General features: G+C 41.7%; 2 protein-coding genes across 13 annotated transcripts in view; both read right to left on the bottom strand.

Moving 5' to 3' along the window:
• ANKRD6 (ankyrin repeat domain 6) overlaps window positions 1-18188 on the bottom strand; it is a 199159-nt gene that overhangs the window by 167967 nt on the left and 13004 nt on the right. The window contains exon 2 of one of the 12 annotated variants that reach the window (XM_078369787.1): window positions 10373-10502. The exons of the other annotated variants lie outside the window; for them this stretch is intronic. The gene's annotated coding sequence lies outside the window, so the exon portion shown is untranslated. The remainder of the gene's footprint in view (window positions 1-10372; window positions 10503-18188) is intronic. 12 annotated transcript variants of the gene reach the window in all.
• LOC100399654 (nucleophosmin) lies at window positions 14476-15803 on the bottom strand. The gene has a single exon (XM_035296341.3). The coding sequence runs from the start codon at window positions 15704-15706 to the stop codon at window positions 14816-14818; it is 891 nt and encodes a 296-aa protein (XP_035152232.3). The 5' UTR covers window positions 15707-15803; the 3' UTR covers window positions 14476-14815.

Here is an 18188-nt window from a genome sequence, read left to right as displayed (position 1 = left end):
GGGCCGGGCGCGGTGGCTCATGCCTATAATCCCAGCACTTTGGGAGGCCGAGGCAGGTGGATCACGAGGTCAAGAGATCAAGACCATCCTGGTCAACATGGTGAAACCCCATCTCTACTAAAAATACAAAAAATTAGCTGGGCATGGTGGCTCACGCCTGTAGTCCCAGCTACTCGGGAGGCTGAGGCAGGTGAATTGCTTGAACCCAGGAGGCGGAGGTTGCAGTGAGCCAAGATTGCACCATTGCACTCCAGCCTGGGTAACAAGAGTGAAACTCTGTCTCAAAAAAAAAAAAAGGCATATATATTGAAGTGGAAATTTGGCCCAGGATTTTGTTAGCACGTAGTCAGCAACCGTCCCTATTTTAAAACTACCCCTATTTTTGTTAGTAACTGACTCTTTCTGCTTCTGTACCTCAGCTTATTGCTTACTAACTGAAAAGCCTTAAAGAGAACTGCTGCATCATCTAAAACCTGCTGCGTTGTCTAAAGTCCTGAGTTACTTCCCCTGCCCCTTTACCTATAAAAACTGTGTACTTTTCTCAGCCAGGGTCCAGACTTTTGGGTGTCAACCCTTCTGGGCCTGCTGGCTTCATAAAGTGTATCACTCAAATCCCCTGAGTGCTGCTTGGGTTTGCTGTCAGGTAAGATTTTCCAGAACAATATTAGAAAATATACCCAGGTATAATGTCTCATGCCTATAATCCCAACACTTTGGGAGGCCAAGGTGGGAGGATCACTTGAGGCCAGGACTTTGAAACAAGTCAGGTCAACATAGCAAGATTTCTGTTTTCACAAAAAAGAATTATTTTTTTTTTTTAATTAGCTGGGCTTGGTGGCACATAGTCCTAACTACTTGGAAGGCTGAGGCAGAAGGATTACTTGAGCCAAGGAGTTTGAGCAAGCTCTGATAGTGCCATTGCATTTCAGCTTGGGTAACAGACTAATACCTTGTCTCTAAATAAATAAAAAAAATCACCTGAGGTCAGGAGTTCAAGACCAGCCTGGCCAACATGGTGAAACTGTGTCTCCACTAAAAATACAAAAGTTATCGGGGCACAGTGGTGTGCACCTGTAATCCCAGTTACTCAGGAGGCTGAGGCAGGAGAATCCCTTGAACCCAGGAGGTAGAGGTTGTGGTGAGCCGAGATTGCGCCATTGCACTCCAGCCTGGACAACAGAGCAAGACTCCATCACGAAAAAAAAAAACTAAAAACTCATCTTGGTGAGTATCAATACATAGGGGTACTTGTGTACTTATAAACATCTCTAAAAATAAATAAACAGCTCTAGTTAACTTAAGAGATCTGTTAAAACAGAAAGTCTGTTATAGGAATTGCCCAGACAGTATTTGTATTGTCTTATGCAACAGACTTTGTTCTGTCTCTAAAACAAAATGCGATATATTAAATATGAAAGACAGAACAGAGGCATGTCAAGCCCACTCAGATCAGTACTTAAAATGGTATTGGTATTTCAGAAGCAATCTAGTTAGTGTCATTAGTCACTGTGATTCCATGTCCTGTATGTGTTAGAACTGTATTCTTCAGCATTTACCAGTCAGAGGTGCTTCACTCCAGCTCTCTATGCTGCAGCATGGAGATGTCTTTTTTCTAAGGCAGACAGATAGAAGCCAACAGACGGCTTGTATTATGTGTCTGAAAACAACTGTTTATGATACATCTCTGCTACAAATAAATTTCAAAAACCCTGACTCTGCAAAAACAGTTTGTTTGTTTTTGAGACTGAGACCGAGTCTTATACTGTTGCCCAGGCTGGAGCACAGTGGCACGTCCCTGGCTCACTGCAACCTCCGCCTTCCAAGTTCAAGCGATTCTCCTGCCTCAGCCTCCCGAGTAGCTGGGATTACAGGCACCTGCCACCACGCCCACCTAATTTTTTGTATTCTTAGTAGAGACAGGGTTGCACCATGTTGTCCAGGTTGTTCTCGACCTCCTGACATCGTGATTCGCCTGCCTTGGCCTCCCAAAGTGCTGGGATTACAGGCGTGAGTCACCACACCCAGCCCAAAAACAGTTTAATCCTAAAAGAAGACAAACATTGTAAACTTCCTTCATTTTTATTATTATTATTTTGAAAGGGAGTCGTACTCTGTCGCCCAGGCTGGAGTGCAGTGGCACAATCTCAGCTTACTACAACCTCCACCTCCCAGGTTCAAGTGATTCTCTTGCCTCGGCCTCCCAAGTAGCTGGGATTACAGGCATGCACCACCACGTCTGGCTAATTTTTTGTATTTTTAGTAGAGACAGGGTTTCACTGTGTTGGCCAGGTTGGTCTTGAACCCCTGAACTCAGGTGATCCACCCACCTCAGGTGTACAAAGTACAGGATTACGGGCCACTGCTCCCAGCCCATTTCACTTTTATAACTAGCACTGGTTATCTCTAACGAGCCTGTGGAGTACAGTAGAAATAAATATAATAGTTATATTTTATGTTATGAATTGTATGAAACTCAGTGTGACAGCTACACAAATTATTAGACAAACTTCCAGGGCTGCAAAAATTCAATAACATCATTTCTCATACTCTGTTCACAAAAGTCTGGATTGAATGTTGATTCATTTCTGCAGCCCTGTGTAGTTCAAACAAACTACAATATATTAGAGAGCTTATACTTTTATCATATTTTAATAATGTTCCTAATTTTCTTTTATTAATGAAATCAAAGCATCTTTAGCAAATGATACTGATTGGTTATGAGTGAATGTGAACTGCTAAAAAAAAAACACTGAATTCTAAAGTATTAGTATCAGCTCTGCAATGGACACAAGTTGGCTTAACATAAAGCCATGAATCTTTTACTTCACACTGTTCTATCACTTTGGTAACTGCATAACTTCCTACAAACAGCGCATAATACTGTAATGCATAAGAAATCTCATCTCTCACTAATTCTATTATCTCCCATCAACTAATATACTCATATTATATATGCCTTTATGTTAAAGGCATATATGATACCTGAAACATTTATCCCAATTTCAAAAAATTCAGTTTCTTCCAAGGTATATGTAAATTTCAAGGAACTATTAATAAAACTCCCTTTTGAATTCCAAAACACCAGGCCAGGATCCATGGATATAATCCAAAGATAATAGTTAATCAATTTTATACAGTAGTAGCACAATTCTGGAAACATTAGAAATACTATTGTCAGCTTTCTTTGTCCATAATAATTAAGCAGAATAAATATTTATGGAAAGAAGATAGAGCCTGATACATCTCCTTATAACTGTCATAATGTTGAAATAAAAACCACCCTAAGCTGGCCACAGCAGCTTGTGCCTGTAATTGCAGCTACTCAGGAGCCCAAGGAAGGAGGACTGCTTGAGGCCAGGAGTTCAAGACCAACTTGGTCAACACAGCAAGACTCCATCTCTAAAAATATATTTTAAAATTAGCTGAGCATGATAGCACATACTTGTATAGTCCTAGCTACTCAGGAGTCTGAAGCAGGAGGATCACTTGAGCCCAGGACTTCAAGGCTGTAGTGAACTTAAAACAGCCCTAACCCTTACAAGGGTGAGATAGAGAAATGATCCTTAGATGGCAGTGGAAATAGAAGTTAGAGGACTTAACCAAGAATAAACGTTGAAGAGTTCAGTCCTATGGCACAGAAGCTTTAAATTAACCTGAGGCTTCTCTGCATTATGCTGGGTTTATGAACATTGAGGGGATGAATTTAAAGACATGTTCATATGAAGAAGACTATTAGAAAAAAGGTGAACTCTGAACCAACAAGACATGAAGCACCTACACCATAGGTGTGCACACCCTCCACATGGCCCAAGGTTGTTGTCACTCCTTTTGCATGTCAAATGTTGGGGTGGGGGTAGCATGGCAGGAGTGGCTGCCCATGGTGCTGAACATCAGGACACAGCACAGGCCAAGAACTAGCCAAGACCACACAGGGCTTCTCAGTGGAATTTCACACTGTGATGGTTAATATTGTCAAACTGATTGGATTGAAAGATGCAAAGTATGGTTCCTGGGTGTGCCTGTTAGAGTGTTGCCAAAGGAGATTAACACGTGAGTCAGTGGACCGGAAGAGGCAGACCCACCCTCAGTCTGGGTGGACACCATCTAATCAGCTGCCAGTGCAGCTAGAATAAAGCTGGCAGGAGAAGAGGGAAGAGCAGACCTGCTGAGTCTTCCAGTCTTCCTCTTTCTCCTGTGCTGGATGCTTCCTGCCCTCAAACATCAGACTCCAAGTTCTTCAGCTTTTAGACTCCTGGATTTACACCAGTGTTTGCCAGGGGCTCTTGGGCCTTTGACCACAGACTGAAGGCTACACTGTCAGCTTCCCTCCTTTTGAGGTTTTGAGATTTGGACTGATCCACCACTGGCTTCCTGGGACTTTACCTTGTGATCCTGTGAGTCAATTCTCCTTAATAAACTCCCTTTCATATATACATCTATCCTATTCTGTCCCTCTAGAGAACCCTAATGCACACATATATTCTACTTTTCCACAGTTATAGCCCAAAATCATTATCAATTTTCCCATAATTTCCACTTATTACTTTCACCATTAAAAATGATTTATATCGGCTGGGTGTGGTGGCTCACACCTGTAATCCTAGCACTTTGGGACACCGAGGCGGGCAAATCACAAGGTCAGGAATTCAAAACTAGCATGGCCAACATAATAAAACCCCATCTCTACCAAAAAAACAAAAACAAAAACAAAAATTAGCTGGACGTGGTGGCGCATGCCTGCAATACTAGCTACTCAGAAGGCTGAGGCAGGAGAATCACTTGAACCTGGGAGGCAGAGGTTGCAGTGAGCCAACATCATGCACTGCACTCTAGCCTGGGCAACAGAGTGATGCTCTGTCTCAAAAAAAAAAAAAAAAAAAAAAGGTTTATGTCTTAGTAGTTCTGGCGGCTGTAACAGAATACCATAGACTCAACAGCTTAAACTACAAACATATTTATCTCTCACAGTTCTGGAGGCTGGAAAGTCTAACATGAAGAAACCAGAAGATTTGGAATCTGGTGAGGGCCCATTTCCTGGATCATAGAATACCATCTGCTCACTGAGTCCTCACATGGTTGAGGCCTAGAGAATCTCTGAGGTCTCTCTTATAAGGATGTAATCCCACTCATGAAGGCGCCAAATTCACGACTTTAGTATATCCCAAAGGCCCCACCTCCTACTACCATCACACTGAGGGTTAGGATTTCTTTCTTTCTTTTTAACAAATCAACATTTATTTATTGACTTCTCATTAGTTTAAATCCTTGAGGGATACAGCATTACTCGGATTCTATGTCCAATAGCCTTAGCAGGAAAAGTTGCCTTGAAATTTGGCAAAAACCATGCCACTGTTTCCGGGGGCCCAAGTTACCTTTCCCCAGATTACTCTGGTTTGGTTTGGTTTGCCACCAGGAGTCACTGTGTTGTTCTTTGCTTTGTTTACATAAGCGCATCTCTTACCCAAATAGAATTGTTTCATCTCAGGCAAAAACACCTTCAATTTTAAGAAGAGGTGGTTTACAACCAGTATCTTAGATAAATGATAAAGTTGAAGATAAATCTATTAATAGATAAATATATGTATTTGGATTAGTATAATGCTTTTTGTTAGTCATATGGAGAGATTAAGCATAACAATTTCTCCTGAAAGCTCTTAAAAATATTACCTCATTAAGTGAGAAGTAGAAAGATAGCATTTAGTAATGTTTAATTTTGATGACATGCATGTATGGTAAGTGAGCATTTGAAGACGGAGACTTGCAAACAGGTTTCCCAAAAGTAAAACACTTTTTACCACTCCAATTTATGGAAGTCTGTCTCCAAGATAGTTTCCAATAATCCTGACCTGCTATAATTAATGCCCTTGTGAAGGCTTCTTCCACAGTGGATCAAGTCTGGGTCTGTTTGACCAATAGAACGTGCTGAAAGTGGCAATACCTAACTTCTGAGGCTAGCATGAAAAGCACTGCATCTTCTGTCTCAGCATCTTGACTCACTTACTCTGGGGAAAACCAGCTGCCATGCCATGAGGAAATTCAAGCAGCCAGTGGAAAGGAGATATACAACGAATAGCAGCTACCACCAACATGCCAACCATGTGAACGCATCATCTTAGAAGTGGACCATCTCACTGCAGTCAAGCTTTCAGATGACTGCAGCCCCAGCTGACATGTGACTGCAATTGCCTTGAGGGACTAAGGTTAGAACCTCTCGGCCAGGCCGCTTCCTAATTAATTCCCGACTGACTGACAGACTATGAGACACAAAAAATAATTGTTGCTGTTTTAAACTACCAAGTTTTAGGGTAATTTGTTATATAGCCTTAGTAACCGAAACGTAATTTTACCCTACTTAATCCAGGCTAATCTTCAATGGTGTCCTTCATGGATGATCCTAACACTTTAATGTAAAATTTCTGTGGCCATAATTTATGTTTTATGTGACTAGTGGTAAAACAGCCCAGCTATTTTGTTAGACAAGTAGTAAAGAAAAGAAAGGTCTGGAGGCTACTATGAGCAGAACAAGTTCATACATTAAAGCTCTCCCAATAACTCAGAGCATGACGATTTGGAGACAGAGCCCTGAAAGAGGTCATTAGGCTAAAATGAGGCCATTAGGGTAGGCCCTAACCCAGTCTGACTGGAGACACTAAGGATGTGGGTGCACAGAGGCAAGACCAAGTGAGAACACAGAGAGAAGGTGGCCATCTGCAACCCAAAGAGAGAGGTCTCGGGAGAAACCAATTCTGCCAGCAACTCTGTTTTGGACTTCTAGTCTCCAAAACCATGAGAATATAAATTTCTGTTGTTTATGCCACCCAGTCTATCGTATTTTGTTATGGCAGCCCTGCCAAACTAAGACAGAGGGTGACCGAGTTGGATATTTGTCACCTCCCAAATCTCATGTTGAAATGTAATCCACAATTGGAAGTGGGGCCTGGTGGGAGGTGACTGGGTCATGGAGGTGGGGCAGATCCCTCATCAATAGTGTATTAGTCCATTCTTGCACTGCTATAAAGAAATACTTGACTTTGGGAGGCCAAAGCAAGTGGATCACTTGCGGTTAGGAATTCACAATCAGCCTGGCCAACATGACAAAACACTATCTCTAATAAAAATAGAAAAAAATTAGCCAGGCACGATAGCATGTGCCTGGAATCCCAGTTACTCAGGAGGCTGAGGCAGGAGAATCACTTGAACCCAGGAGGTGGAGATTGCAGTGAGCTAAGAGTGCACCACTGTACTCCAGCCTGGGCAACAGAGCAAGATCCTGTCTCAAAAGGATCATTTATCTAAGATACTGGTTGTAAGAGACTGCCTAATTTATAAAGAAAGGAGGTTTAATTGGCTAATGGTTCTGCACGCTGTACAGGAAGCATGATGACATCAGCTCCTGGGGAGGCCTCAGGAAACTTACAAATTACAGCAAAAGTTGAAGGGAAGTAGGCATGTCTTACATGGCCAGAGCAGGAGGAAGAGAGAGGGGCAGGTGCTACATGCTTTTAAAACAACAAGATATTTGATAACTCACTCACTATCATGAGAACAGCACCAAGGGGGCTGTGCTAAACCACTCATGTGAACTCTGTCCCCATGATCCAATCACCACCCACTTGGTCCCACCTCCAGCATTGGGGATTACAGTTCAACATGAGATTTGGTGGGGACACAGATCCAAACCATATCAAATGGCTTAGAGCTGTCCTCATAATAGTGAGTTAGTTCTCACAAGATCTGGTTCTTTAAAAGTGTATGGCACCTCCCCCACTCTCACTCCCATTTACCTTCCACTGTGAGTAAAAGCTCCTTGAGGCCTCCCTGGAAGCCAAGCAGATGCCAGCACCATGCTTCCTGTACAGCCTGCTGAACTGTGAGCCAATTAAACCTCTTTTCTTTATAAATTACCCAGTCTCATGTATTTCAGTATAGCAATGCAAAAATGGCCTAATACAGAGGGTAAATCCATAGATTAAAAAAAAACAAAAAAGGCCAGGGGAGGTGACTCATGCCTGTAATCCCAAAACTTTGGGAAGCCGAGGCAGGTGGATCACAAGGTCAGGAGTTTTAAGACCAGACTGGCCAATGTGGTGAAATCCCATCTCTACTAAAAAATACAGAATTTAGCTGGGCCTGGTGGCTCATGCCTGTAATCCCAGCTACTTGGGAGGCTGAGGTAGGAGAATGACTTGAACTGGAGACCGGGGAGGCAGAGGTTGCAGTGAGCCGAGATCACACCACTGCACTCCAGCCTGGGCTACAGAGCAAGACTCCATCTCAAAAAAAAAAAAAAAAAAAAAAAACCAGGCTGGGTGTGGTGGCTCACACCTGTAATCCCAGCACTTTGGGAGGCCAAAGCAGGCAGATCACTTCAGGTAAAAGATTTGAGACCAGCCTGGCCAACATGGCAAAACCCTGTCTCTACTAAAAATACCCAAAAAATTAGCCAGGCAACGTGGCACACACCTGTAATCCCAGCTACTCAGGAGGCTGAGGCAGGAGAATCAATTGAACCCTGGAAGCAGAAGTTGCAATGAGCTGAGATCACACCACTGCACATCAGCTTAGGTGACAGAGTGAGACTCCCTCTCCAAGAAACAAACCTCAGAAGACAACAAAATCATTTGAAGGGACAACACTAAACTATGTTGTCTAAAAATGTACATTTGGTTCATGGAACTATAAAAAAAATACAAGGAAGTGATTACTATAAAAGAATCATGAAAGTAGTCTTTACTTTACATGATTCCCGTATGCACAATTCCAATTACGGTTTAGTCAAATTACAGCAGTACCCCAATTACATATCTCAAATTTCACTTACCACATTATATTAACTTTGAGAACTACACGAAGTACAAACTTCACTAACAGTTCTCCTGGCCACAGATCACTATATGTAATTAACAGATGTGCATCATGGTCAGTGACCAATTACATCACTCCTTTCAAAGTCCATAATTGGTCACTACTCATCTGTTATTCAGTTCTCTCACAGAGAGCAAACCAAGTATCTGTGTTGCTTCCTGGTCTCCCAAGGATAAACCCACATAACATTTTATAAAATGTATAATCAAAGAAGAAACTGGCCAACAAAGATGAAAGTGTAGCAAAGAAATGAAAAGTGGTAATAACACTGGATGTAAAATATGAATAGAATATAAACAGACTTACATATATAAGAAATAGCTGACCATGGGAATGTCAGCATCACCACCACCGGAAGACTCTAGATATGCCCCCGAAAGACCTTCGTAAAGAAAAGTTACTAACATACACAAGAATAGTTGTTGAGATGAAAAAAATGAAGAAATGACACCAGCAAAAACTTTGCATTAAATGAACTCTTGCTGGGCGCAGTGGCTCACAACTATAATCCCAGCATTTAGGAAGGCTAAGGCAGGTGGATCACCTGAGGTCAGGAGTTCAAGACAAGCCTGGCCAACATGGCAAATCTCTGTCTCTACTAAAAATAGCTGGGCATGGTGGTGTGCACCTGTAGTCCCAGCTATTTGGGAGGCTGAGGCAGGAGAACTGCTTGAACCTGGGAGGTGGAGGTTACAGTGAGCCATGACCACACCACTGCAATCCAGCCTGGGCAACAGAGCAAGACTCTATCTCAAAAAAAAACGGAACTCTTGGAGGCACTTCCCAATGTTGAAAGCACAAAGGATAAAATCTTAAAAGCTGATTCAAACTTCAAAACAAGTATAAAAATTCATCAAGGCATAGAAAAGATGCTTGTTGTATATCCTAAGTTATATGATGAGAAAAAAGAAGGCAAGCACTATTCAAACCACTCTTGATAAGTTTTTACAAAGAAATAAAACCTTTTATTCTCACTGTTGCTAATGTTTTAAATTACAGGGTACAACACTTTCCTATATTTTCACTTCCCTATACAATTACAACAGACAATAAAAGGGCTTTTAATGTTTTGACACAAATTTTTAAAGGTTCCCGAACAGTCACAATTTTTCCCACTGAGTATTAGAATAGCTTATCAGTGTTTCAGCATGAACTATCATTTTTCCACTACCACAATGCTGTGTAAAGCAAGAACTGCCTGTAGTTACTTTTGGAGGAGCGAATTATGACTGGGACAGACAGAAGGAGGAGCTTCTGGGATGACTGGCAAAGTTCTATTTCTGACCAGAGTGATAGTTTTACGAGGGTATTTGCCCTATAAAAATTTGTGAAGCTAAAATAATGTTACTGGTGCAAATCCATGGGAGCAGCAGACTAGTTCATGAGGACTAGTCAGAACTATCAGTCCAGCAGTCATCTTTCTAAGAAAAAAGAAAAGAAAAGCCACAGAAAGGTACTTGGCAGACGGTACAAAGGCTGCTGTCAGACATGAAATCAGAACCCATACCTTCCTGGCCGGCAGATCTGTACTCCTCTCTTTAAGGCTTGCCAGTCTTTCTTGAAACAGACTTCTCATAAAGGGCATCATCATTGTCCATTTCCAAGAGAGGTAATTCAGCCAGGTTTGGGTGTGGGGCCTGGGGATTTAAGATACATTACTTAGGCCAGGTGCAGTGGCTCATGCCTGTAATTCCAGCACTTTGGGAGGCTGAGGCCATGGAACACAAGGTCAGAAGTTCAAGACCAGCCTGGCCAAGAGGGTGAAACCCATCTCTACTAAAAATACAAAACTTAGCCGGGCACCTGTAATCCCAGCTACTTGGGAGGCTAAAGCAAGACAATTGCTTGAACCCAGGAGGCAGAGGTTGCAGTGAGCAAGATCACGCCACTGCACTCCAGCCTGGGTGACAAGATGCATCACTTAATACTAATTAGAATGAATCAATACTTTGGTTTCCCTTCTAGATTAAGTATTGTAACATTTTTGAGCCTCACTTAAATATCTGAATAGCTCCTGATGTTGTTTATTCACACAAAATCCATCAAGATTACATAGCTTCTATTTGCTTAAATTTGGAGAAAATGTTTTCTCTTCACTTTGTACCCATCTTTTATTAACACTGTAAGAAGAACAACTTACATAACTGAGATACTACCTTCATCTGATTTAGTTGGCTAATAAATTCACAGCATATACTAAAAGTCTTCTATTTTGTTTTCAGACAGGGCCTCACTCTGTGGCCCAGGTTGGAGTGCAGTGATGCAATCGTAGCTCACTGCAGACAACTCCTGGGCTCAGGTCATCTTCCTTCTTCAGCCTCTCAAGTAGCTTGGAGTACTATACCTGGTTAATTTTGTTGGTGGTGTTGAGATGGTGTCTTGCTGTTTCCCAGGCTGGTTTTGAACTCCTACCTGCATGCATTCCTCATGCCTTGGCCTCCCAAAGTGCTGGGATTAGAGGTGTGAGCCACTGTGTCCAGCCTAAAAGTCTCTTAAGATTTATTCTCTTACGCTTGAAGTAAATGTCCCTGACGTTAAAGGAATTTCAAAAGGGTAGCAGAGGGAGTTGTAATAAAAAACCACAGAAGACCTGCAGCAAAATCAGAAACAATATTTTACGTTCTATTTTTAGATGCACAAAAACATGGTTACTTTTTTTGTTTTTGGAGATGGACTCTCGCTCTGTTGTCCAGGCTAGATTGCAATGGCGTGATCTCAACTCACTGCAACCTCCACCTCCTGGGTCAAGTGATTCTCCTACCTCAGTCTCCCAAGTAGCTGGTATTACAGGTGCCTGCCAACATGCCCAGCTAAGTTTTGTATTTTTTGTAGAGACGGGGTTTCACCATCTTGGCCAGGCTGGTCTTGAACTCCTGATCTTGTGATTCACCCACCTCAGCCTTCCAAAGTGCTGGGATTACAGGCGTGAGCCACTGCGCCTAGCCAACATGGTCGCTTTTAACAAAACCAGTCAATTATAAGTACAGTGTTAGGGTCTTTGATTCCTTAAGTACCAAGGGAAGAATAGAGTCAGTTTAGAACATACAAAAAGAAATGCACTGAGCATAAAGGCAACTGGGTTTTGGCATATCAAAATAACAATTAGTTTTTAAAGCTTCCAGCTCTGTTTTTTTCAACATGACCCTTTCTCCAAGATTCTGTAATAAAACGGAAAGAAATTCTGGTATCTAGAGAGAAATCAGACCTGTTAAACATTTTTGAGGGGAGAAAGAAATGATATAGAGCTACCATTTTAATAATATAATATGGCTGTTTATTTTGTAGAGAATGCAGTCCACAAAAGTATTTTTACCTTCCTGACAATCATGAGTTCCTGATACAATTTGAATTTTATTTCATTTTATTTTTGAGACAGGGTCTCACTCTGTTGCCCAGGCTGCAGTGCAGTGGCGTGATCTCAGCTCACTGCAACCTCCACCTCCCAGGCTCAAGCAATCCTCCCATCTCAGTCTTCTGAGTAGCTGGGACCACAGGCACACACCACCATGCCCTGCTAACTTTTCATATTTTTTGTAGAGATGGGGTTTCACCATGTTGCCCAGGCTGCTCTTGAATTCCTAGGCTCAAGCAATCTGCCTACCTTGGCCTCCAAAAGTGCTAGGATTACAGGTGTGAGCCATGGTACCCAACCGAATTTTAGTAATTTGAATTATACAGGCATGCCTTGGAGATATTGTGGGTTTGGTTATGGACCACCATAATAAAGCAAATATCACGATAAGATGAGTCACATGAATTTTTTTGGTTTCCCAGTACATATAAAAATCATGTTTACAGGGCTGGGCGCAGTAGCTCATGCCTGCAATCCCAGTACTTTGGGAAGCCAAGCTGGGCGGATCACAAGGTCAAGAGATTGAGACCAACCTGGCTAACATGGTAAAACCCTGCCTCTAATAAAAACACAAAAATTAGCTGGGCATGGTGGCACATGCCTGTAGTCCCAGCTACTCGGGAGGCTGAGGCAGAAGAATTGTTTGAACCTAGGAGGCAGAGGTTGCGGTGAGCCGAGATTGCGTCACTGCACTCCAGCCTGAGGAGAGCAAGACTCCATCTCAAAAAAAAAAAAAAATTATGTTTACATTATATTGTAGTCTATTCAGTACGCCATAGTATTATGTCTAAAAGAAACAACATACATATACCGTATTTAAAAATACTTTATTGGCCAGGTAGAGTGGCTCATACCTGTAACCCCAGCACTTTGGGAGGCCAAAGCAGGTGCCCAGGAGTTCAAGACTAGCCTAGGCAAGTTGGTGAGACCCCCATTTCTACAAAAACAACATTTTTTTTTTAATTAGCCAGGTGCAGTGGTGTACACTTTTCATCCTAGGTACTTGGAAGGTTGAGGCAGAAGGACTGCTTTAGCCCAGGAATTCAAGATGGCAATGAGCTATGATCACACCACTACCTCCAGCCTAGGCAACAAAGTGAGACTCCATCTGAAAAATATATAAATAAAAATACTTTACTGCTAAAAATGCTGATGATCATTTTTATGACCTTCAGCACATCATAATCTTTTTGCTGGTGGAGGGTCTTGCCTTAAGACTGGTGGCTGCTGACTGATCAGGGTGATCATTGCTCAATGTTGGGCTGGCTGTTGCAATTTCATAAAATAAGACAACAATGAAGTTTCTGAATTGACCAATTCTTCCTTTAATGAGATTTCTCTGTTGTATGTAACAAGTGTTTGACAGTATTTTATCCACAGAACTCCTTTCAAAATCAGAGTCAATCTTCTCCAACCCAGTCGCTGCTTTATCAACTAATTGTATGTAATATTCTAAATTCTCTGTTGTCATTTCAACAATATTTACAGCATCTGCACCTGGATAGATTCTTTCAACCAAAAAAATCTCAATATGTTGAATTTCTTTAGGAGTTAGAAAAGAGTATTATAAACTGAGATGCACAATGGCAAGCCACATATGCATCTGAAGAGGGGAGGGTAAAGAAGCTTTTATTGACAGAATGAGAGGTTCACATAAGCTGCTTGAAAACAGAGCTCACTGGTTTCAGGGACTCAGAGATGGTACAGGTTCATTGGTGAAGATGCCGTTGAGAGCATCTTGTCTGAATTCCTGCAATTCTAAAGAAAGAATTATTTGTGGGGTTATTTTGGAAAGTCCTTGAGATAGCCATGCAAACATTAGCCTTCCTCTTCATGCTCTCCTGGCTCTAGTTTGTTTGGGTGTGACAAAAAGTGATTTCATCTGATATCAACTTTCACAAGTTCATCTCAAGAAACCACTTTCTTTGCTCATCCATTCAAGTTTTATCATGAGATTGCAGAAATTCAGTCACATATTCAAGTTCCACTTCTAATTCTAGTTCTCTTGCTATTTCCACCACATCTGCATTTCTTTTCTCCATCAAGTCTTGAATCCCTCAAAACCCTTGAATTCCAAGGGTTGGAATCAGCCTCTTCCAAACCCTGTTAATGTTGATATTTTGACCTCCTCTCATGAATCATGAATGTTCTTAATGGCATCTCAAAAGGTAAATCCTTTCCAAAAGATTTTCCATGTACTTAACCCAGATCCATCAGAGGAATCACTTTCTTTGACAACTACAGCCTTACAAAATGAATTTCTTTTTTTTTTTTTTTTTTTTTACTTTATTAAAATACTGAATTTTATTTCACATGTATATTTTTGTCTCCCCACCATTTCCATGTCTGACCACCACTACTACTATGTCCTATCATAACATTCCATACATACTTAAAACCAAGCAAAGGGTGGAGTTCCATCTTTAAAAACTACAGGCATTTTGGACAACACATTCTTGGCAATGGAATCTCGACAACATTTATCAAACACGGTAGGGAAAATTCTCACTCTGCATTATAAAAAGGACAGCCAGATATCAACTGTTACAGAAATGAAATAAGACGGAAAATTTTTAACAAATTGTTTAAACTATTTTCTTAAAGAGACTTCCTCCACTGCCAGAGATCTTGAATAGCCTCCTGGTCAGTCATCCGGAAGCAATTCTTCACATAATTGATGAACTTGGCTTCCACTTTGGGAAGAGAACCACCTTTTTCTATACTTGCTTGCATTTTTGCTTTAATGTCTTCTACAGAACTAGGTCCTTTTGGTGTTTTAGGAGTTTTTTCCTGTTTTTTGAAGGATTCTTGTCCTTTTGATCTTGGTGTTGATGATGGTTTTGAGTCTTTTCCATTCTGATTTGACTTTTGTGCATTTTTGGCTGGAGTATCGCGTATAGATTTCTTCACTGGCACTTTTTCTTCAGTTTCCTCATCATCGAAATCATCATCATCATCATCTTCATCATCATCATCATCATCATCTTCATCGTCATCATCATCTTCATCAGCAGCAAGTTTTACTTTTTTCTGTGGAACCTTGCTACCACCTCCAGGGGCAGACCGCTTTCCAGACATACTTAAGAGTTTCACATCCTCCTCCTCCTCATCTTCTGACTCTGCATCTTCCTCCACAGCTACTAAGTGCTGTCCACTGATATGTACCGGCCCTGAACCACACTTCAATCGTAAGACCACTGGTGGTGTTATTTCAAAGCCCCCAAGGGAAACCGTAGGCTGTACAGACATTTTCAAAGTTGCCAGTGTTACTTTAATTGGACTGCCTTCGTAATTCATTGCCTCTGCTTCAACAATGTGCAATTCGTCCTTTGCACCAGCTCCTAAACTGACCGTTCTTAAAGATAACTGGTGCTCATTTTCATCATTATCCACCTTAAAGTGATAATCTTTGTCGGCCTTTAGTTCACAACCGAAAAGATAGTTCTGGGGCCTCAGGGGGCTCATGTCCATGTCCATCGAATCTTCCATCGGGTGGCGACACGCACTTAGGTGGAAGAGAAGGCGGACGGAGATAAACGACCACTGCTCAAAAGAACAGCCGCTCAGGACGGACTCACACCAGGGCGAATTTCTTAAATAAGACTTAAAAATAGAAATTAACTTCTTGATCCATGGGCTGAAGAATGGATGTTGTGTTTAGTAGGCATGAAAACATTAATCTCCTTGTACAGTGCTATCAGAGTTCTTGGGTGATGAGCTACATTGTCAATGAGCAGTAATTTTGAAAGAAATCTTGTTTTCTGAGCAGTAGGGCTTAACAGTAGGCTTAAAACATTCAGTAAACCACCCTGTAAAAATATGTGCTGTCATCTGGGCTTTGTTGTTCCATTTATAGGGCACAGGCAGAGTGAATGTAGTATAATTCTTTCTTTTTTTTTTTTTTTTGACAAGGTCTCACTCTGTCGTCACCCAGGCTGGAGTGCAGTGCCACAACCATGGCTCACTGCAGCCTCAACCTTCCAAGCTCGGATGATCTTCCCCGCTCAGCCTCCTGAGTAGCTGGGACTACAGGCACATGCCACAATACCTGGTTAATTTTTAAATTTTTTGTAGAGATGGGGTTTCACCACTTTGCCCAGGCTGGTCTCAAACTCCTGGGTTCAAACAATCTTCCCACCTTGGTCTCCTAAAGTGCTGGGATTACAGATGTGAGCCACCACACTTAGACAATGTAGCATAATTCTTTTTTTTTTTTCATCTCTTCTAGCTTATAGGGTTTCTACTTGGAGGTCTGACGTTAGTATGATGGGCTTTCCTTTATAGGTGACCTGGCCTTTCTCTTTGGTTACCCTTTTTTTTTATTTTAATTTTTTATTGCATTTTAGGTTTTGGGGAACATGAGCAGAACATGCAAGACAGTTGCGTAGGTACACATATGGCAGTGTGTTGTAGCATAATTCTTAAAAGGCTCTAGGATTCTCCAAATGGTAAATGAGAATTGGCTTTTACTAAAGTCACCAGTTGCATTAGCCCCCAACAAGAGAGTCAGCCTATCCTTTGAATTTAAGGCCACATACTGTCTTGTCTTTTCTAGAAAGTTCTAAATGGACTCTTCTTCCAGTAGAAGGCTGTTTCATCCACATTGAAAAGCTATACTTCAGTGTAGCCATCTTCATCAATGATCTTAGCTAGAGCTTATGGATAACTTGCCGTAGCTTCAACATCAGCACTGGCTGCTTTACCTTGTACTTTTATGTTACAGAGAGGGCTTCTTTTCTTAAGTCTCATGAACCAATCTCTGCTAGCTTCAGACTTTATTCTGCAGCTTCCTACTCTCTCAGCCTTTACACAATTGACAGGAGTCAGAGCCTTGTTCTGGATCAGGCTTTAGCTTTAGGGAATGTTGTGGCTGGTTTAATCTATCCAGATCACTCAAACTTTCTCCATATCAGCAATAGTAATAAGGCTGTTTCACTTTCTTGTCATTCATGTGTACACTGAAGTAGCCCCCTCATCCCTTTTTTTCGAGATAGCATCTCACTCTGTCCCCTAGGCTGAAATACAGGAGCACAGTTCACTGCAGCCTCAACCTCCCAGGCTTAAGCAATCCTACCACCTCAGCCTTCCTGAGTAGCTAGAACTACAGGTATATGTTACCATGCCCTGTTAATTTTTTAATACTTTGTAGAGACATGATTTCACTATTGGTCAATTATCATGCTGCTACAAAGAAATACCCTAGTTTATAAAGGAAAGAGGTTTAAATGACTCACAGTTCCGCATGGTTGAGGAGGCCTCAGGAAACTTACAATCATGGCAGAAGGGGAAGCAAACACTTCCTTCTTCATGTGGCAGCAGCAAGAAGTGCCAAGCAAAAGGAGAAAAAGCCCCTTATAAAACCATCAGATCTCATGAGAATTCACTATCACAAAAACAGCATGAGAGTAACCACCCCCATGATTAAATTACCCCCTATCAGGTCCCTCCCACAACATGTGGGGATTATGGGAGCTACAATTCAAGATAAGATTTGGGTGGGGACAAAGCCAAACTATATCAGTTGGCCAGGCTAGTCTTGAACTCCTAGTTTAAGCAATCCTCCTGCCTCAGCCTCCTGAAGTGCTGGGATTATAGGAGTGAGCCACTGTGCCCAGCCCTAGAGTAGCACTTTTAATTTCCTTCAAGAATTTTTCCTTTGCATTCACAACTTGGCTAGCCCTTTGGCACAAGAGTCCTAGCTTTCATCCTGTCTTGGTTTTTGAAATGCCTTCCTCACTAATCTTAATTCTAATTATTGATTTAATGTGAAAGTTGTGAGACTCTTTCCTTCACTTGAATGCTTAAAGGCCATTGTGGAGTTCTTAATTCACCTAATTTTATTTGTATTATTATTATTATTATTGGGATGGAGTTTTACTCTTGTTGCCCAGGCGAGTGCAAGGGCACGATTTTTGCTCACTGCAATCTCTGCCTCCCGGGTTCAAGCGATTCTCCAGCCTCAGCCTCCCAA

The sequence above is a fragment of the Callithrix jacchus genome, chromosome 4, assembly GCF_049354715.1.
Source record: "Callithrix jacchus isolate 240 chromosome 4, calJac240_pri, whole genome shotgun sequence".
Classification (NCBI taxonomy): Eukaryota; Metazoa; Chordata; class Mammalia; order Primates; family Cebidae; genus Callithrix; species Callithrix jacchus.
The sequence above is the reverse complement of the archived record's forward strand: the minus strand, read 5'-3'. Positions and strand labels throughout refer to the sequence as shown.